Here is an 18,338-nt window from a genome sequence, read left to right as displayed (position 1 = left end):
CCTTTGTTTAGTGCAGCAGGCCTACTTTAGCAAAAAAACAAAAAAAAACAAAAAAAAAACAACACAGTTATACACAAACACATATAAGGGAGGATGGTCAAAGCCTGGGTAAAAACAAGATTTAATCGCTGGTACCAAGTATTTCATGCTGCATCATGTTACATGAAATACCAAACATCCCTTCAAAGTTTAAGATTGTCCAGTTAAAGGCTTTTAATGGTTGCCCACATACATTGTAGGCAGGGATAGGTACTTTACAGAGGTATCTTTAAATGTTTTATATACTTTTACTTTTGCACTTTAAAATGTCAATGCACAGTCAAGAACACACAGTAATACCCAGCTGATGTCTTCAAAGAAGGGGGAGTAGCACTCACTTATTGCCAATTCCCTGATAATACTAAAACCATATCATATTCCATCATCATGTTCCTCTTTAAAATATTAACATAGTTTAAGCAAAGTGAGTAAAAAAATCTTCATTCATGCAAATAAAGACATCTGTGCTGTTATTTGGACTATTACCTGTGCCAAACCAAAGCCAAAGGCATTACAGCCAAGTTTGAAACAACAGAAGAGGCATACATTATATACAGTCGGGAAGTCACACAGACTGCAACCAATAAGGTCAACCTGAGGAAAAAGGTTGTTATGTAGCTTATTTCTGCACGAAATATATGTTTGCCACTGAAAAACAGCATCAATCTATTGTTCACCCTTGAGTGGAAGGTTGTTAAATAATGTCCTGATAAACTGTCTCACCTAAAGATCATCATGTGAAAATCAGCATCATTCATTTGAAAGTTGGGTTTGTTCATGGGCAACCATGCAGGTTAAATCCCTTCACCCTCTGTTTGGACCATCCCTCCAACACACCAAGGAGGCCAAAGCTTGAGACAGATGAGGGTATTTGTTCTTAAAGCCTTTTAAATTCAATGTGGCTGATTGACTGGCTACACAGATGGCTTTGGCTGACTTCTCTTCCGTTTGTGGGGAGAGAGGTGGGTTTAGACTGACGCTGCCCTGGCTCAAATCACAAGGAGATATCTGGTGGAGGGGTGTGCTTTCAAAATTCACCATCTATAAGGGTTTTACAGATTCTACTTTTTAATCATTGTGTCCTTTATGCAACAAAAGCCATGATATTAAATATGAGCTAATATTCAAACTGATACGCATAGTTATAGCCTGATAGCTCTTTACTGTCTGTAAAAATAAATGCACTATATGACTTGTCACAAATGGTGATGAAAAATGTGGCTGAAAAACTATTTTATGTCATTTAGATTAAAATGTAAGCATTGTGCCCTCATGTGTTGAAAAAAATAAATCACAGGGTTGCTTCCCAAAGTTTATTTAAACAGAACCTTCTTGAATCTATAAGACTTACATTTTTCACCACTTCGAAAAACAATTTAAAAATGCAAGAAATTAATGAAAACAACTATATATGTTTTTAAAATTGTACCCCAAAATACATTTGCAGAATTAAACAGACCTGAAACATTTTCTACCTAAACCCAAAGAGGGGGTGGGGGTGGGGCTTTCTCTGTAAATGATCTTAACACCTAAAACATTTAAATACTTTCTATGTATAAGCTGTAAGTTTAAAACATACCCTGAAACCCACCAGCGGTAGAAAATAAATATACTGCTTAAGAAATATTAGTTTCTTGAATTGCAAAACTAGGCTTTAAATTAAAACCCCATCGGATAGATCAAATACATGATTTTAAATGTCCTGTAAAGCTTTTATTTAATTTAAAAACCTCCCAGCAGGAGGATTCCTTCCATTTTATTTTAAAACATATAATTAACTGCACTGATCAACACCCATCATTAACAGAAAAACATCACTTGACATCAAAGTTTAATAAAACACCTTTTCCCCTTTAATTTAAAAATCCAAGTTTTTTGCACTTAATCATAAATACCAAGTTTATTTCAATGAACTTCATAATCATTACGTCTCCTGGGTTTTGGAGGAGACTTCAGCTGTGCCTCCCGCTCCTTCCTGCGTTTCTTGATCTGAAAAGACAGATGCTAGTTAAGAGAGTTTAAAGGACACATAACAGCAACAAATGCAACTTTGCAATCATTTACACTGCAGTAAATGTTAATTTTTTTTTTTCTCTCTCTCTCTCTCTCTCTCTCTCTCGCCATTAAACCTAAATCCTGTGTGAAATTAGAGTTACATTGAAATATTTCAAACCAATTTTGAAAATATGCTGTATTTGTCCCCCCCACCGATCTGCCGATTTAACTAAAACAGAAAAACTGTATATTGTCCTATCACACAATAAACACCAGTAAAATCTAAGTAGGTATTTCATCTTGGCTGCCTTAAAATAGCTAAGGTTCATCATCTGTTGCTTTGAAATGCAGCCAAAAGAAATACCTTCTTCTTCGGTTTGTTTCAGAAATCGTTGAAATTTTTTCTTGAAATCGACTCCTTCAAAATAGTCCTTGGCAGCCTTCAGAATCTCAGCTTTGGTCCCCTTGTAGTAGATTCTGATTGTTTTCTCAGCAAATGTTTCTGGAAGAAGGTGAGAGACCTAAACAGAATGAAAGTAAGTAGTATAGAAATTATAAAAATAATGAATTTGAAAAAGACTGATGCAGATTCAGCATAAAGAACTTAAAGATATGACATTTGCAACCATGTTTCATTCTTACTTCTCTGGTCAAATTGATGCGTTTAATTGGTGGTTCCTGTATTTCTTCATTTTGTGGTTCTCTGGTGAATTGGATGGGTTTTTCTGGCTCTTTCTTTCGGTAGAAACGCACATGCTGTATTGGGTCTTTTTTCTCCATCCCATAGTCTAGTTTAATTACCTAAAATTAAAATCTAATTTAGATCAACAAATGCAACAGGATGCACAAAGGACACTATCTCAGACTGAATTACAAATAGGTGAATCAAACAGGTGTTATCTTAACAGAATTACATTCTTTGCTTTTTTTTAAATATACTTTTTTAAATATTCTGCATGCAAATATAAGTTGTTAGACAAAATCTTACATCAACCAAAAAGTCCTCTTTTTTCCATTCCTGTGGGATTTCAGCCAATGCTGTCTTCAATTCCTGCTCCCATACATCTCTGATGGCCTCCTAGTGAATAAGACGTGGAAGATTCAAAATGTAATCTGATATCAGGGCGCAGATTTCTCCATCTTGACACCAACAAGATTGAAGCTCAATCATCTTAAATATACAAAATTGTTTTTTGATCAAATGAAAACTTTAATTTTTAAAACATTTTATCATTTGCTTAATGATTTTTAGCAGCAAATTTGCTTCACGTGTTTCTATTCCCTCTCAGATACTGATACTGAGGCACAAGAAAAGTTCTGGGAAACTAAAGACATACTATGTCTACTATGTAGACATAGTAGACTTAAACTATATAAAGTAAATACACCATCTGTTCACTCATTAAATGTGTCTGACTTTTTTTTTTTGGTATTCCTGTTCCAATTTTAGGATTATTTGAGGTTATATTTTTTAAAAGTCATATTTTTAACGCAGTCAGGCCGATGAGTGTATGTGCTTTGAAGCTTTAATTCTCCACGTGACTTCATACTGGTATTTAACTGGCCTGATCTCTAATGATATTGTTTTAATTACCCATCTCCACTGGATCCCAGAGAGAACAAAAATCTTTTTTTTGTTTTTTTTTTCAAAAGGCCCTCCTGAGAGACACTGTGGTTTTATGAGACTTGGGTTATCATGGGATTGTTTATTTCCTTTCTGCTTAGTGGTGTAGGGTCGAATTAGACAGAAACAGTTCTACACCATGAGTTAAATGTCTGTTTAGTGAGTTTCTCCGTTTGTTCTGTGATCAACGTATTAAAATCTCCTTTTAAATATTCAGCTGTTGCTCGAGCAAATATTCCTTGAGCAACAGCTGAAGTGCAAACAAAGCTGAAGCATGCCTTCTCTTCATCTCATCCTCATGGGTCGTCACAGTATTTTAACTTTACTGTAACTGTGTCTCATTACAAGATTCAGGATATGCTCAGGTAAGTTTCTTGAAAAACTTAAAGATTTAAGAAATGCCTGAATAAAACTTTACCAGTATTGTTTTAGATTTGGATGTTTAATTGTTTTTCCTGTACAATGTAAGTAAAAACACATTCCCGTTGACCTAATTTATTTGTCCTTTTCATTAAAAAAATTATAAGCATGGATCTACTAAACTTACTGTGGATTTCTTTATGTTAACACAAATCTTTGTGGTTGTAGAAAACAAATGCTTACCTTTGTTATTTCTAATTTTTTGGTGTGAAATTCTGCTAGACACTTATAGAGGTCGCGCCCATGTATTCGGTCCAATATTAGCTTTGCCTGTTCCAGGTCCATTGAGCCTTTAGGATTAGGGTGGTTCAGTATCTGTTCAAATACATCATCTACAGGGAAACCGGAAAACCAGGAAGAGAACAAAGCAAAATTGAGAACACAAAATCCTTGAAGTATTTAGTCACTTAAGAATAACAGCAAACTAATTCACAAAGAATAGCTTATTCACACTGTCCTAAAATGCACCCAAACAAGTTACAAAACAAAAAGAAGAACACATTTATATAGATTTATCCAAAAGATTGATGGAATAATAAATAGAAAAATATGGCAATTAATTTAGTGGCAGGTGTAGTAGAGTAACAGAAACCCCTTTTCATGACGTGCATATTGCTGTGTAACTGAATCATTAATTGGAGTAGTTGTGTAAAAAATAATGTTGTTCAAAGCATGATGTCATTGATTTTGTAAAAAGTAAAAACAAGTAAGATGTTCAGCATGAAGCTCTTCTTTATTACAAAGCTAATGTTGCACATGCTGGTTATAGAGCATTTTCTCCTAAAACGTTATGTAACATTTTATGAACATATGAAAGTGAGATGGTTCTTCTGGGTATAGAGGCAGCAGCCACTTTATAGGAAGATTCCCAAACACTGAATTCAAGCCTCATTACACCGTGAAGCGTGGAAACTTAGAAATCATCCTATGGAGATCGTAATAATGTTATTATGTTGAACCTATTTATCACTTTTCATGAATTACTGATCAGTTTACCATATGAGCTGGTCATGCTGCATTATGTCAAAGAGGAAATGCTGACCCTGAACACACCAATAATTAAACATGATCTTAATTTCAGACAAACAAAATTAATGTTATGAAGTGGTCAGCCTGATTTATAGTTTCTGCAGTTAAAATTAAAACCAGAGTGTTGAATGTGGTCCAAATGTTGTAGGGTGAAATAACCGTTCACAAGTGCCATAAGTTGGACGGCTCATTCGCAGTACAGATGTAAAGTAGCTCCCAAAAACATTAGTTATACAACTAAATGGTGTAAAACTCAATGATTCATAGGAAAAACAAATCATGCATTTTTACTTTATACATGTTTTGAAGTTGACCTGCTACATTATGTCACGGTTACGTTGTAACCTTTAAGACGATTATGCTTTAATCTACATACATTCATCTCTGAGATCGACTACATCTTTTCAGCTGAACTAAAGCAGGCAAAAAAAGGAGGGTAAAATAAGGTAAGGGGTAAGAGTGAATCATTTCAAAGCTATCTGGGATAAAAATACATTTTGTTTACCCAGAAACAATATAATTAGCAATTAGATGAATATCCATCTAATTTAGGTCAAGATGTAGCATTCCATTCTACTTCTAAAATAAATAGCTTCCAATTTGAAAAATAATTGAATATCTGCATATTTTGTTATGTTTATATTAAAGCAATAAATCAATAAGGATGTTCTTGACTAGGGGAAAAACAGAAGAATATCTAAATGTCCACTGATGCAATCCCAATTTTAAGTATTATAAAAGATTGATGTACAAAATTTGATTACAAAAAGAAGAATTTTAAATCATAATACAATGAAATTGTTAAAAGGATTTTGAGCACCACAAAGGTTTAAAAAAAATTCTGGAGGAAACGCTGACATGTATTTATACATTAAATAGTAGTTTTACTGCAAACTACATTACCCTCTATGGATTTGACTTAATTCAAACTAACACACGTGCTTTAACTCAAGTTGTAATCAGAAAACCATTTTTCTCTAAAGTCATTTAAATGTCCTGATTATTACTAACCTGTCAGCTTGGTGTAGGCCTCCATGTCATCTTTAGCTTCGTACAGATTGAAGGTTTTCTCCCTAGAGCCTCTGATTTGAATATGTTTATATGCTTTCACAAAGGCATCTGTGATCCTAGAAAAACAAAGACCAGTTTAATATTTTTTTGATCATCTGACCACAATATCTCACAGCAAAGCATAAACTGCGGCTGCTGTGCTGCTGCAGTGTGATGAGCGACTTACATGCACTCTACGGCATTTGCCACTTTGTGCTGGTAGGCTCTTTTGTGCAGACAGAACCTCGTGTAGAACATGTCGTACAGATTGAACACTTCCTGTCGAAAAGTAACATTAAATCTGGTGAACGTTATTCAAAGTGTACACATTTTTCAAATTCCACAAAAAGCAAAAAATAAGCAACCAAATCAAACCTTGTCTCTGAAACAGATCTCCGTCCTCCCTTCCACCTTACACACCCTGGCGCATAATATTAAGCGGCGATAGTCAAAGCTGTTCTTTATACCCAAATAATGGCAGTCTCTGAGATATAGCACAGGAAAATATGTAAAAAGATAAATTATTGTCATTTATGAAAAGTTTGGAAAAGGAAAATGGAACACATTTATTAAGACTAAGCTCCACCTGGCAAAATAATCCCACTTATCCACATCAATGCCGTTCCTTTTATTGGCCACGATTTCATAGAGGAAGGACTTGTCCTGAAAATGACTTCTGATGAGCTATATGGAGGTGGGGAAAATTTGGTAAAATTAGCTTAACAAGGCAAGGTCATTTGCTCAACACCAGCTAAAACTGCAAAGTATTATGTGTTATCAATAACACACATTTTCTAATTTTATACATTTATGGTGTCATGTGTTTTCAATGCAGAAATATAGAAAAAGTTTGGTTCTCTATTTCTAAAAGCAGTGTTCTAAAATTAAAAGGGCTTTTCTTGTGGAATAAACTAATTAAAATGACGATTTTATTAGGCTGAGTTTAATTACCATTACTTTGAATGTGAATTGAAAAATGAAAACCTCCTAATTAAAAGACAACTTGTTGTTGATACTTCAACGGATCAAATCAAAGGTTCAGTACAAATTCTTGTTGCAGTCTAATAAAACTGTGCTATAATGGAAAAAAAAGCTACTATGAAAACCATAGAAATGTATTTTGGTGGTGTATTTTTGTTACATTTATGATCCCATCAAACCCAGTTCTACAGACAGATTTTAGCAGAACAGATTGGTACCTCTTCTGTTTCACTGACATATTCTGTATTGATCAGTTTCTTTATAAAGTCCAGGTTGTTGAACTGATCCGGTTTCTTGTCTAGTTCCTTGGGTTGTTTTAGGCCTAGATTCCTGATGTTCTCCTCCAAATCATTGACCTTCACCAGGTGGTCAAACATTTGTACAGAGGCAATCTCGTGCTACAAGAAGCAAAAAAATGTTTGATATCAGAAAATGGACTGACATTAAAAATTAAACCAAGGTAGTTCACAATACACACACGTGTAGGCCACAGTGAATGTACAGAAGACATCATCTGCCTTATTTCTTTTTGTATTTTTTTTCTTTCTTTTTGCTTTCTCTTACCTACTCCTTTTGATCCATGGTATAACGAGGACATACTGTGTATATATTTGATGCACCTCGTCCTACTTGACTCCTCTTTCCTATGACTACTGATTTCTGAGCCAATGTGGCATGTGAAGTTCTCCAATGTGAGATCAATGAAGCTTATCTTATCTTATCTTATCTTATTTTCTTCATGCACAGACTTAAAAAAGTAAAACTGATCCAGGATGGCTGTTAAAGAGAGAGTAAATATGTTGAATTCTCTGTGACATAAAAACAGACCAATTTCAAAGGTATAAACTGCTAGAAGAAGGGAATTCTGCAATTCAAAATGAGTTCTGTAGTTGAAATATTTAGTTTACACCTGATTAAGTTGAACCTCAATCAGATGTAAACTAAATGTTTCTCTGTTCTTATGCGTAAATGAGCATCAGTGTATGCGCTGAGTAGCATAAAAATGCCAGTTATTTAAGGGGCCCTTTCATTCTCACTTAGAATATTATAGTGTTCAATCAGCAGATTAATTCCTAACAAGTCAAATGTGATGATTCCTAAGGTGAAGACCATCACAAATGTCCATAAATAGTTACGTAAAGGTGCGCACTTTTGTGGAACGATGGCAGCGTTGGCATTACTGGAGGACATTATCAATGGAAGAATGCAGAGGTAGTGTGTTTTCAGAGGTCCTACTGACTTCCTGCTACATGATGATTAGTGGCTGATCGGTTATTAGCTTATTGGATCAGATTCCCCAGGGCAATTATTTTTGCACTGGTCCCAGTGGGAAACTACGATGAACCGTGCGTCACTTGTGTCACTTTAAGTTCTAACTACGATGTGTTGTTTGCAAGGAGAGCTTTTGAGATGGAGCTGACCGACAAGTCTGGTATTTAAGTCATCCCTGAGTCGCCCCATCTAAGCTAAATAGGACGGCTTCACCTATATGCTGTTCAGATACATAAAAGTCCCACAAACTGTAACTCTGATTTGCAGCAAGAAGATGATTTTATTATGTCATTAGAGCTATGACTGCACTCATAGCCCTATAGGAGTAACATCTGAAAATTAATTTGCACACATGAATTTATTTTCAGAAAACATTTTCATTTAATATATGTGCAACCTTTGTTGTGATGCATGGTTTCACACATGTAGTGTTACGTTGGATTGCTCAACTCAGCATTCTGCTATTCTATAATCATACTTATAATGATTCTCATTATATTACTTGTGCTAAAAATAAAATAAAAGAAGGCTTATATATATATATATATATATATATATATATATATATATATATATATACAATATATAATATAAGTATGTATATATATATATATATATATATATATATATATATATCTATATATATATATATCTATATATATATATATATCTATATATATTGTGTGTGTGTGTGTGTGTGTGTGTGTATGTGTGTGTGTGTGTGGGTAGTAATTTCTGTCTGTGTATGCATTGCAAATCATAGCTACCTATTTGCATCTACTGTATGCTACATGCATTGCATATACTTTTTATTGACTTATCAAGAGTTTGAAGCTTCTGTTAAGTAGCTGTAAAACATACATCAAAGTACAGAGAAGAGTGAAGGTTGGTGAGAAAAAGCAAAAGGTAAATCTTACCTTCCATTTAGCCTCTGATTTAGGCTTTATTTCAGGTATAAATTTCCCATCGTACAAATGTGAAAATGGTCCATGTCCTGAAATGGGAGGAAAACAGTCACTAAGAATTTGTAATTTGTTTCAACATGATAATAATAGACATTTTAAATGGTTTATTCTAATCTGGTAACATTATTAGCGGTCAGTGGTGGTTTCTGGTATGGGGCCACATCAGCAGCTGCCAGGAGCAGCATCAGAAAAGGGGCTGCTTGAACACCAGATTAAGATATAATTTATCTTTCTTCTGTGCCCTGAATAAGTTTTATACTGATTTTAGGCACATGCACTGATGTTGCTTGCTGCTGAGAATAGGGAGACCATGCTGAGTACAATCTGCATGACAGCAATATATATAACAATGTCAATGTCTGGAGCATGTAACAAAAGTAATTTCCCCTTGGGATCATTAAAGTATGTCTGAGTCTGAGTATGAGTCCATAAATGTTTATTGCTCCCAAAATTTTATACTTGATGTAATTTCAATTAGATTTGGAGCAGATATAGGGGTATGCTCATAGTTTAATTAATGCAAGCACCCCACTGTCGGCTACATCTTTTATTTTCACACATTTGGCAATGCTAACTGTACCTAAGACTTAGGAGTAGCTGAGTTTATGGTTGAAAAAATCTTTGTCCTCTAACATCAAACATCTGCTTTATTTCTTAATTAGGAATAAAAAGAAGGAAAAGAAAACTATGTTAAAATCTGCTTGATTCTGATTTTGAAAGGTGTTGTTCAGTGTTTTTTGTTTTGGCACAACTCACCCAGGTCATGGCAGAGTCCAGCAATCTGCACACAAAGTTTTTCAGCAAGAGTGATTTTGAGTTCTTGCTGGTTCTCCATCAGAGCTTGAACAAGTTCTCCAGCCAAATAAGCAACCCTTTATAATGACAAAAACAAGACGACTTAATTTAGATACATGATGATTATGAATTACTCTTTTTTGGAACTAATATCGCAAACAGATGGTCAATAAAGCATAAGTTGTAAATATATAGTTTACCCAATGCTGTGTTCAAAGCGACTGTGGGTTGCTCCAGGGTAAACATAAGAAGTCCCTCCAAGCTGCTTTATGTTTCTAAGTCGCTGAAACTGAGGCGTGTCGATGATCTTGACGAGGAGCGGATGCAGCTCCACAAGGCCATGGATGGGATCATTAAACACCTGATAAATGAGAAAAGAGGGAAATCAACAAGGATAACAGTGAGAATCACATTTGATACCTTTAATAGATAAAAAAAATAAAAAGAAATTTGTTGCTTCTATGTATAGTTAATCCTTTGAAAAGAAAGTTTCATAATTTTTTAAAAAGCAGAATGCAGGTACATTTACAAGACCAGAGTTTAAAACTAATAAAAGCTAAAATTGAAGCATGTGAAAGCAATGTTACTAGGGTTTAAAATATAAAACAATTTAAAAACAGCAAAGAGTCTAAATAGATATCCAATTTTATCAATAAAGCCCTTTAACCACACAGAGACCAAAGTGCTGTACAAAAAACACAATCATTCAATTCAATTCAATTTTATTTATATAGCGCCAAATCATGAAACATGTCATCTCAAGGCACTTTACAAAGTCAAGTTCAATCATATTATACAGATTGGGTCAGATTATACAGATTGGTCAAAAATGTCCTATATAAGGAAACCAGTTGATTGCATCAAAGTCCCGACAAGCAGCATTCACTCCTGGGGAACCGTAGAGCCACAGGAAGAGTCATCTGCATTGTACATGGCTTTGCTGCAATCCCTCATACTGAGCAAGCATGAAGCGACAGTGGGAAGAAAAACCACCCATTAACGGGAAAAAAAACCTCCGGCAGAACCGGGCTCAGTATGAACGGTCATCTGCCTCGACCGACTGGGGTTACAGAAGACAGAACAGAGACACAACAAGAGAAACAAAAAAGCACAGAAGCACACATTGATCTAGTAATCTGTTCTACATTAGATGGTAGTAGCGGGTGAGCCGTCTTCTCTGGATGATGTCACAGTTAACAGAACGCCAGACCAGGTGTACCTACTATGAAGAAAAAAGAGAGAGAACAGAAAGTTAAAGCAGAAATGACAACACATAATGCATAATTGAAGAACAGTAGAACTCAATATAGTGAGAAAATTAGATCCTGATATACTCCAGTAACCTAAGCCTATAGCAGTAAAACTATAAAGGTAGCTGAGAGTAACATGAGTCACTAGTTATACTTTTTGTCAAAAAGAAAAGTTTAAGCCTAGTCTTAAAAGTAGACAGGGTGTCTGCCTCACGGACCAAAACTGGGAGTTGGTTCCACAGGAGAGGAGCCTGATAGCTAAAGGATCTGCCTCCCATTCTACTTTTAGAGACTCTAGGAACCACCAGCAGACCTGCGGTCTGAGAGCGAAGTGCTCTGTTAGGAACATACGGGGTAATCAGAGCTCTGATATATGATGGAGTTTGATTATGAAGGGCTTTATACGTTAGAAGAAGAATTTTAAATTCTATTCTTGATTTAACAGGAAGCCAATGAAGGGAAGCTAAAATTGGAGAAATATGATCCCTCTTGTTGATTTTCATCAGAACTCTTGCTGCAGCATTTTGGATCAGCTGAAGGCTTTGAACTGCATTTTGTGGAATTCCTGATAGTAAAGAATTACAATAGTCCAGCCTTGAAGTAACAAATGCATGGACCAGTTTTTCAGCATCACTCCTGGACAGAATGTTTCTAATTTTGGCGATATTCCGGAGGTGAAAAAAGGAAACTCTGGAAACCTGTTTAATATGGGATTTAAATGACATGTCTTGGTCAAAAATAACACCAAGATTTTTTACTTTATTACCAGAGGCCAGGTTAATGCCACCCAGATTAAGTGATTGGTTAAGAAGTTTATTTTTTGAGGACTCTGGCCCAAAGATTAAAACTTCGGTCTTGTCAGAATTTAGATGCAGGAAATTTAAAGTCATCCAGCTTTTGATGTCATCAAGACATGACTGCAGTCGAAGTAATTGATTGGATTCATCAGGATTTATGGATAAATATAGCTGAGTATCATCAGCATAACAGTGGAAATTAATCCCATGCTGTCGGAAGCATATATATAGTAAAGAGAATTGGTCCAAGGACTGAACCCTGTGGTACTCCACAGGTGACTCTAGAGTTTGAGGAAGATTTATTATTAACATGAACAAATTGGAATCTGTCTGACAGATAAGATTTAAACCAGCCTAATGCTTTCCCCTTAATCCCTACAGTATGTTCAAGTCTTTGTAGGAGAATATTGTGATCAACTGTATCAAACGCAGCACTGAGATCTAACAGGACAAGTATAGACACAAGTCCATTATCTGAGGCCATGAGAATATCATTAGTGACCTTCACCAGAGCTGTTTCAGTGCTATGATGAGCTCTGAAGCCTGACTGAAACTCCTCAAGTAGGTCATTACTTTGTAAATGTTCACAAAGTTGATTAGCAACTACTTTCTCAAGAATTTTAGATAAGAAAAGAAGATTAGATATAGGTCTGTAATTTACTAACTCATCTTGATCATAACAGCATTAAATTCAGTAATATTGATAAGAACAATATAGGAAAGTAAACATAGAAAAAAAAGGAATAAAATCAAGAAACACCAACATCCTCCTGAGTCTTAATAGCAAAGGTAAAAAGAAGAGTCTTTAAAAGAGATTGAAAAATGGTCAAAGAAGAAGCCTGCCTGATATACAACAGTAAATCCTTCCAAAGTTTGGGAACGGTTACAGAGAAAGTACAGTCCCCTCTTAGCTTAGCTTCTTGGGATCGACAAGAGTAAAAGGTCAGCCGACCTGAGAGAACAGAGCCATACAAAATGATGTAGGAGCTCAGAGATGTATGGTGGGACAAGGCCATTTAATGACTTAAAAACAAGAAAGAACCGGCAACCAGTGAAGTGAATTTAACACAGGGGAGATACACTCTCAAACTCACTTGTCTTATTTAAAAGTCACGCGGTAGTATTTTGCCCCTTCTACTGACCTGGAATCAAATATCAATTTACACCAAAATAAAGTGCATTACAGTAATCCAGCCGAGTGGTCACAGAGGCCTGGATTACTGTCTCAAAGTGTACTTTGCTCAGCATGCAGTCATATTTTATCTGTATAACTTTAAAAGTTTGCTTTTAGGTCAGTCACCTTATAGTCACTCATAGCTGCCATTTCTCAAAGCGTCCTGATGCTCTCCAAGTTCTGCAGGTTCCAACAGCACACCTGAAATGGAAGAATCAGAGAATTTCAGTCGAAATACTGTTAAAAACAGTAAAACGAAAATAAAATGAACCCTTTTTGTGAGTTTTGGAAACATTTCTTTAAGGAAAGGACCTGTTTTCTTCCATTTCCGTCCTACTACCATTTTTGAAAAGGCATCAGACACACTATGCTATTCTTTAGGGGCTTTACAATGGATTTCAGGATCATCTAAGGAGCTTCTCCTTCACAAAGTAGTTTCTTACCTACTGGATCTGTCACTGTGAGAATTTATATTGGAAACTCAAACCTCTCTGGGCAGATCACACCTGTAAAAGCAACGTCTTCCACTCAATCATTGTCCTTTGGCTCACTGATATGTTATACAGAACTTAATTGTATACAAGTATATATTAAATGTTTGCCCTTTTTTCATTAAATATATTATAGAAGAATGGCTCACACAGAATATATGATCCACATGTCAAGGACAGAGAAGATTCCGCATTTAAGTGTTTTTTAACAAACACTTCTAACTGCTGTTTATTTCTCCTGCAAATGCGGAAATTTTATTGTTAAAAGCATTTTGGAAGGAAAATCCCTGAAAACATAAACTTAGTAGCTGCTCCTGGGCCCTCGAACCAGCAAAGGGCCAATAAAAGCACTACTCTCTTTAAGTCAGACGACTACTCAACCCATCAAGCCACAGCCGCCCCTAATAGGACCATTTATTGATTCCTCTCACATACAAGCTTGTATCCATCATTGACATTTCTCTGTATTCCTTCAGGGTTTAGGCAGATGAATGAAAGAAAACTCTTTATCGCTCTCTCTCTCTCTCTCTCTCTCTCTCTCTCTCTCTCTCTCTCTCTCTCTCTCTCTCTCTAAATGCAGACACGGTTTGCAAACCAGAATGTTTGGCTTCTCCTTTCTTCAGCAAATTATACATGTCTCACCAGAAATAACTTCTTCTCTATTAAGGATTACATTTTAGCTGCAGAAAGCAGATAACGGGGAGTCAATAGATAACTCACGGACACCAAGGACTCAGAGGCTGACATTCTTAGATTGGATGAAATGGGCTGATCATGGAGAACGAGTCAGCCAGAATATGGTGTGATATTCTCCACCATTGCTGTGGTGTACACACTTGGTTCTGTATAATTCTTACATTAGTGATGATTGGGGCTCTCCATATCCTGTATTGTTTTATGTATCAGAGTCCAATACTAAAGCTGTAAACATCCCTCCACTTTGTTAGATTAAATATGTTAAAGGATAGAATTTTGTTTAAAGTATCATTCCTTCGAAACTTTTATGCAACTAGTGGAGTTCACTTAAGGGGAAAAGACTTGGGGTCCACCTAGCTGTTTAAGCTGTTTCTTGAACATTACAATTAGTTCAATGCTTTCCAATAGCTTCCAGAGTCAAACCAATAAGACCCATTTGGGATGTTAGTTGAATGGCAGATTTGCATCATGGATGTGCAGCCAAAATATTTGTAGACCAAAATATCGCAGTACTTCAGAGACCTTGAACCAATGCTACAAAAAATTATAGGGACAGTGTGCAATAAATGTGGCTTTTCATTAGCAAAGATCAAGTACTGATTTTATAAATACATATTCTAGTAAAGTCTAATAACATCACATCAAAAATGAAAGCTTTCTTATGACTTAGAATTAGTAGTTTATAGATACATAGGTGCCAGTGCACCCACTGGGAGACAACATGTTGCGTTGCCATTTCAAATTTCAGTAGCTGAAAGGGGACAAACTTCTCAGCCATTTGCGTGATGTGTTGTCGGTGGAGGAGGAGTATAAACAAGCGAAGACGACCACAGAAAATTTTATTTGATGTTTTCTGTTTAAATGGAGGAACATCCATATGCTTTTTCCAGTGAGAGGAAAGAGAACGTAAACAAGAAAAGAAAAAAGAGTAAAGAGTAAGTAAGTAAAATGTAAAGAGTAAGTAAAGAGTAAGTAAGTAAAGAGTAAGTAAATTAGTAACCGGGAGAAAATGAGTCTATATCGGCACAGCTATTATTACCAGTTGGAGTGGAGATGATTCTGAGGGAGTGGGGTACAAAATGGATGTGGAAGTTGCAGGTTTTCTGTTGGACAAGTACATTAATTCAGCATAACAATGGTGTCACATTAGAAACAGAGCAGTGTGATCCAGCAACCAGTCTTTCCTTGTTTGTTCATCTCCCTCTCAGGGAGTCTGTGTGTACGCAGAGGGGTGGAGTGATATCAGCTGGTTCACAGCTGTAGTGTGGCAGAGCGAGCGGGTCTCTTTACTGTTGTTTAAAGGTGCTTATTTCAGAGCCAAAATAAGCAGCTGCATGTTCAGAAACAAGCCCAAACATATTTACATACAACATTTGTACCTATTAGCAATAGCTAAGACATGGAGGACATTGTCACATTCATGATGCTCCGTGGCTTCCCATGTCGTTATTACAAGCATATTGGCAAGTCCGTTCGTAATTAATTTAGTGTACCACTAGATGATGTACCAGTGTGAAAATCTTCCACTCTGGGGCTTGAAGTTCTGAAGACATGTTTATAAATTAATACAAAATCCATTGTTCATATCTGGATAACTCCATCTATGAATGGATAATGTGACATCCAGTTTAAACTTTTCCAAAGGCTGGAAATAAATGCTACAGGTTCGACTCTGTATCTGTTTAAGGCAAATAGTTTTTGTTGCCCCCTGCTTTACCTTGTGGGACAAATGGATTATTATTATTATTTTTCTTTATATGTGACGTAAAATTACTTTATCAAACCTAAAGACCATGCCTTTCCTTTTGTTGAGATTATTGCCCCTCTGTCAGCGGTATTCCAGATCCTTTTACACTGGAGGAGCAGTCTTCTTTTATTAATGATTTCTTTAGTAAAAAAATTAGACATGGTTAAATGACTCCACTTGTGTGCTTAAAAAAGATTGCAGACAAGCAGGTAGGAGGTGGAAAAAGAACAGACTTCATGTTTCTCATTTTGAGGAACTGCTTGCCGAATTATCAGAACAGTAAAGTGTGCAAAAAATTATTATATGACAAGCTTGATATCAACAAATTTCACTTTATGATCTATCTGATGTGATATGTAAGTTAATATCCTCTAATAGTCCACTTGGTTGTTTTTACTTTTCTTAAAAGGTACTTATGGTTTGATTGGGGCTTATTTATTATGAATTGCAAATTCCTCATTGTCCACAGGCTGTGTCCTAGGCCTTTTTTAAACACGCTGCTGTCCAGACATTGAACTTAAAAAGGCAAACCTTGATCCTGAAGTCTTGGCTAGTTATAGGCCAATTTCTAAATTTTTTGTCTAAAATATTGGAAAATTTAGTCTTTCAGCAAATTCAAATTAATTTGGAAATTTGATATTTTAGAAAATTTTCAACCTGGTTTTAAGGTAAAGAATGCTTTACTGAATCCCCTATTTTAATCTGATAATTTCCATGTTTTGATTATAAGGCTGTTTACTGGCCTCATCAATGCACTCTCCTCATAGAAGAATCCACTTTTCACGTAGTCAGGCGTTGTCAGAGGAGATAATGTAGAATTAGAGCACAGTCAAAGAGGAAAGTTCAGAACGTGATAGTGCAGATGGGGTAAAGAAGAACAGCATAGGTGGGTGGTGGAAAATACTTAGGTCTTCAGGGGTTTCTTACTAATATGATAATTAAAATATAGAATATAGAAGTTAAATTACACCTTGTCTCTTGTGCAGATGTTTTTCTGGCTATCCACTTCACAGACTACAGATTTTAAGAAGCACCGATAGTCAAAGTTGTTCTGGATGCCCGATTGGTAGCAGTCCCTCAAGAAAAGATAAGAAAAAAAATAGAAAAAGTCATGTAATGTCATACAAAAAATAATTTATGTTACATAATGATTTAGCATTTAACTAACCAATCCATATTGTGGCTCACCTGGCAAAATAGTCCCACTTATCCACATCGATACCGTCTCTTTTGTTGGCAACAATCTCATAGAGGAAAGAGTTGTCTTTAGGACAGCCTTGTATGGACACTGCGGAGATAGAGAGACAAATTATGTTTGTCGAACATTTAACTATTCTTTAGTAGGTGGAGACATATTTTTTTATGACTAGAGTCCACCCTTCCTAAACAAACACACTTCATAATCCACACAAGTCCAAACATTAAATGTATAGTAAACACAGTCTGAAACTTTCCACGGCAGAGCTGGTAGTGGTGTTTGGTATTACAACCAATATATCTATTTATAGCCTACATAATATTTATGTTTTGGTAGAATTGTGTGGTAACCTCTGTGCCTTTGACAGAGTAACTGCTTAGATTTTCATTTCCTGGAACTGTCCTGCTGAGACGTCTGATACGTTCACACGACTGTCACAGGATTTAAGATGGTGCCGTGCAAAGCCCAGCTGGCTGATGAAAAACCAGGTTCTTTAAATGTCACCTTGGTGATTTGCAATAGCCAGAATTGCTGAAAGTTTTAGTATGTTAAACTAACAAAGTTTTAAGACTACTATGAATTAAATTTTATAGCTATGTGAATTATATAAAATATCCTACTTTAATACCCCCCCCCCCCCCACACACACACACACACCTATGGCTGATGTTTAATTTTATAAATTGGTAAACATGTTAAAAAAAACTTTATTCACTTAATTTGGTTTGTTTTTTTAACTCTTGCATTGGGCTTCAGTGTTTGTCCACTATTAAGTTATCTACCTTCAAAGGCTTCAAACACAGTATGTACCAAGT

General features: G+C 35.7%; 2 protein-coding genes across 6 annotated transcripts in view; both read right to left on the bottom strand.

Moving 5' to 3' along the window:
* LOC110368435 (deoxynucleoside triphosphate triphosphohydrolase SAMHD1-like) overlaps nucleotides 1-18,338 on the bottom strand; it is a 122,534-nt gene that overhangs the window by 52,563 nt on the left and 51,633 nt on the right. The gene's annotated exons all lie outside the window — the stretch shown is intronic.
* Nucleotides 1,327-17,624, bottom strand: LOC118563528 (deoxynucleoside triphosphate triphosphohydrolase SAMHD1-like). Of its 5 annotated transcripts, none has more exons than XM_036138639.1 (16): nucleotides 17,514-17,624; nucleotides 17,296-17,401; nucleotides 13,518-13,592; nucleotides 10,371-10,531; nucleotides 10,132-10,247; nucleotides 9,328-9,404; nucleotides 7,357-7,536; nucleotides 6,744-6,841; nucleotides 6,533-6,641; nucleotides 6,345-6,436; nucleotides 6,119-6,234; nucleotides 4,262-4,410; nucleotides 3,023-3,112; nucleotides 2,677-2,835; nucleotides 2,399-2,555; nucleotides 1,327-2,028 (listed from the first exon to the last, which is right to left on the bottom strand). In XM_036138639.1, the coding sequence occupies exons 3-16, from the start codon at nucleotides 13,539-13,541 to the stop codon at nucleotides 1,964-1,966; spliced, it is 1,593 nt and encodes a 530-aa protein (XP_035994532.1). In that variant the 5' UTR covers nucleotides 13,542-13,592; nucleotides 17,296-17,401; nucleotides 17,514-17,624; the 3' UTR covers nucleotides 1,327-1,963. The 5 variants fall into 5 exon arrangements, with proteins under 5 accessions (XP_035994532.1, XP_035994533.1, XP_035994537.1 ...); XM_036138640.1 differs by having other exon boundaries at nucleotides 17,296-17,376; nucleotides 17,514-17,622; XM_036138644.1 differs by lacking the exon at nucleotides 10,371-10,531.

Source organism: Fundulus heteroclitus, chromosome 1 (assembly GCF_011125445.2).
Source record: "Fundulus heteroclitus isolate FHET01 chromosome 1, MU-UCD_Fhet_4.1, whole genome shotgun sequence".
NCBI classification, from domain to species: domain Eukaryota; kingdom Metazoa; phylum Chordata; class Actinopteri; order Cyprinodontiformes; family Fundulidae; genus Fundulus; species Fundulus heteroclitus.
Note: the sequence above shows the minus strand (reverse complement) of the source record. Positions and strands in the feature narration are given on the sequence as shown.